The sequence below is a fragment of the Trypanosoma rangeli genome (genome assembly GCF_003719475.1).
Source record: "Trypanosoma rangeli strain AM80 chromosome Unknown Tra_15.4_contig_00857, whole genome shotgun sequence".
Taxonomy (NCBI): Eukaryota; Euglenozoa; class Kinetoplastea; order Trypanosomatida; family Trypanosomatidae; genus Trypanosoma; species Trypanosoma rangeli.
This window is the reverse complement of record NW_021706621.1, coordinates 1-3,088: the sequence shown is the minus strand read 5'-3', so window position 1 is coordinate 3,088 and position 3,088 is coordinate 1. Positions and strand designations below refer to the sequence as shown.

Genomic DNA, 3,088 nt, shown 5'->3' with positions numbered 1-3,088 from the left:
AATTTTTATTTTGCCAGATTACGAGGACGTATTTGTGCGCAGGGAGGTGGTGCGTGTGTTGAGGAGGAGCGCGTGGTGAGGGATGCGTCGGTGGTGGTGAGGCCCAATGCGGGGAATGGAGGGGACGCGGAAAGCTGCAGGAATTTTCCCGTTTCAGTTGAGGTCAAAAATAACATTGCGGAGGCGGGTGCTAATGAAGAACTTTAAAATGTCCCGCCTGCTCTCTGTTGTGGGAACGTGGAGTAGGTCTGCAGCTGATGATATTGAGTGCTTGGGCTGCGTGGCCTTTCTGATTGGCGACGTCTCCGAAGCGGTAGCTCGCAAGATGAAGCACCTTCCCCGCAGCGAGGGAGAAACGCGGGCCAGCGTGTTGGCGGACGGGCATGCGGTGGGCCGCTTTCCAAGGCCCCCCTGCGTGGTTGGGTGCATGGCAGGTGGAGATAATAGAAGAGTAATAATCCAGACTGATCTTCAAGCCGGCGTTCTGTATATGCTCAACAAGTGTTTTTTCCCCTTGCTGGACGCGTTCTACGTGGTCGGGGTGCAGCTAACAGAAACTGCCAAGAAAAAAATAAAATTTGGGCGGTCCCGAAATGCTGGCGCCGATGGGCACAGCGGTGCGGAGAAAGAAGTGACGTTCAATCGGGCTGCAGGTGGCAAAACACAACACCCACCACACTGCTGCCGGTAAGGTGGCTGCGTTTCTGAATTACATGACGTGCAACTTCAAGGGCTGGGAGGCGCTGAGGGAAAAGATGAAGTGGGAGATCATTTACATTCAGCACGCTGAGAGCACGCCAATGACTGGCAGGCGGGATTGCCATATCACGGAGGGAGAAAAGGAAATGCTAAGAGTTCAGGTTGCCAGCGACTTTTGGGAGAGAAGAGTGGAGCAGTACCAGGTGCAGCTTGACGCGGAGATGGCTGCCCAGCTGGTTGTTGCTGCCAGCAAAGGCCACTCAGGATAAGTGACAGGGACGTGGGGTGTGTTTGGGACTCCTCCGCCCTGCTTGTGTGTTGAGTTACATGGTGTTGTATGGGTTTGTGTCGTTTCAAGACATTCTTTTAGTGCGTTTCTTTCTTGGTGGGGAAGGAAGGGCGGCGGCATGGCTGGGAGTGGGGGAGAGGCGAGTTGTATTATTATTGTGGTTGGTGTAGTGGGCGGAGTGGCGGCTTCCTCGTGTGTCTTGCAGCGGGGGTGGGGTGCTTTGCTGAGAGAAGGCGGTGGGGGGAGTGTGCCACCCGCTAAGGCTGAGCAGACGACAAAAGGTTTTGTGTGGTTCCTCTGCTTGTTTTGCGGATGACGTGATTTTTAGCTTTCAGCGATGCCGCGTTGGGGAGCAGCGCGAGTGTTTTTTATTTTGAGTTCTTCCACGCCACACACACCCACTGCAACTGATGGTAATAATGACACCCTCCAATGCGGAAGGGAGTTGGGTGGTTGCGGGGCCCACCGAGCTAAACTGCGATCCCCCATTGTGCGACCTTCGCTTTTTAGGAGTGGGAGCCATATGGCCTCATCCGGAGGCATATTTTATAATTTTTTATTTTTTTGCTTTCATGACATTTTCCGTGAGTCTTTTTGGTCGATTCTTTGCGGCGGTGGGTGCGGTGGGGTCGATCGCCTTTTCGGGTGCTGGGAATTATTCTTTTCGTTGGGATTGGACATGCAGCCGTGGTGCGGCGAGGGCGCATTTCACGGAGTGGTGAAGACGTCCCCCGGTGGCAGAGGGGAGGTGTGGCGGCGAGGTGTGTTTCTCGGCGCACCTATCGGTGAGAAACTGGCAGATGAAATAAAATAACAGCCGGCAACGAACATGGGGATGGAGGAAGGGAGTATGTGTATATATAATATATACACGTATTGGTGGAGCTTCCGGATTTCCGTTTGCCAAAGGAACTGGCAACGCGGCCTGTGGTCGCAATCATACGGGCAGGATCTCTCTGTCGGCAAGGCACTGCCCCAACACAAGCGGCTGTCTGCAGCAGGCTGGCACCGGCGACGGTTGTGTGCACTGCACGCAAGACCCTAAATGGGGCACACCACCGAGGCCGCTGTATTGTTTCAGAAGGAATAGTACCCCTGCACATGTGGGTTGGAAGTGCGGGGTGTTGTGGGTGTTGACGGTGGAGGGCGGTTGGGCCGCACATTGCTGCGGCGGCGCCGGCACAGTGAGGCAGTTCGGTGAGTGCACGGCGAGGTATATTTAATAAAATGGGGAAACTTTCGTTGACGAGTTGTTGCGGGGAAATTATTTACGTGCGGCACGCTGCGAGTGCGCCAAATAACACACGTGGCGGGTGTGTGACACCGTCGCGCCCCGAGTTGCTGCTCAGCGTAAAGAGGAGGAGAACACGGTGTATTTTTGGCACCGGAAGGTGCGTCAGTGCCGGTTGGCGACGTATGGAGGCGTACGTGCCGTGCGTGGTGGTTGAAGTGGTTTCTTGTTTTTCACTCAGCCTTTTTTGAGGTGCTTCACTTCCACGAGCACCGCGGTGCGGCTGGGAGGCGGGCGATTGCGTTTGGGTTTGTCGGTAGCGGTGTCGCTGCGAGAGTTTGTTTTTGTGACCGCAGAGGGAAGGCATCTGCTGCGTGTGTCTTGTAGTGGTGGTGCTGTGTGCCCGTTTATTTTGTATTGCTTTTATTGTTCTTTCAATTTCATTTTTGACGTTGCGCCCCACTCCTTCTGCAGTGCGCTAAGGGAAGTGGGGGGCGTTGGGGGTTTTGTGGGGGCCGTGATGGGAGGTCCCGCCGGCATGTGCACTGCGTGTTGCTGCTGGCGGGGTTTGAAGGGACTGGGCGGGGGAGACGGTAATCGAGGCGCTTATGAATTTTTTTTATTGTTTTTGATTTATGTGGGAGGCGTCCCACACTGCGGACTCTCCGTGCGGGTGCGTGTGGGTGTTTCTTCGGGCGGCGGCGAGTGTGTGATCGTGCAGCCCACGCGTTTGTCGGTGCGGCCTCAGTTGTGGGCTGCCGCTGTTTTTTGCGGTGTGCCCAACTGGGGGCGCCGGCGTTGACTATCGTTGTATTCCTTTTTTTGTTTTTTTTCCTGTGGAAAAGGTCTGCGCCACCACTACTACTGCT

General features: G+C 55.1%; 2 protein-coding genes across 2 annotated transcripts; both read left to right on the top strand.

Annotated features, from left to right (window-relative positions):
* Positions 1-106: 106 nt before the first annotated feature.
* TraAM80_10253 (uncharacterized protein) lies at positions 107-691 on the top strand (the record flags this gene model as incomplete). The annotated part of the gene is made up of 1 exon (XM_029386887.1): positions 107-691. The coding sequence occupies one exon, from the start codon at positions 107-109 to the stop codon at positions 689-691; it is 585 nt and encodes a 194-aa protein (XP_029233241.1).
* Positions 692-1,398: 707 nt separating this feature from the next.
* Positions 1,399-1,710, top strand: TraAM80_10252 (uncharacterized protein; the record flags this gene model as incomplete). Its single annotated transcript, XM_029386886.1, has 1 exon — positions 1,399-1,710. One exon carries the CDS (start codon positions 1,399-1,401, stop codon positions 1,708-1,710), a length of 312 nt encoding a protein of 103 aa, XP_029233240.1.
* Between the last annotated feature and the right edge of the window lie 1,378 nt (positions 1,711-3,088).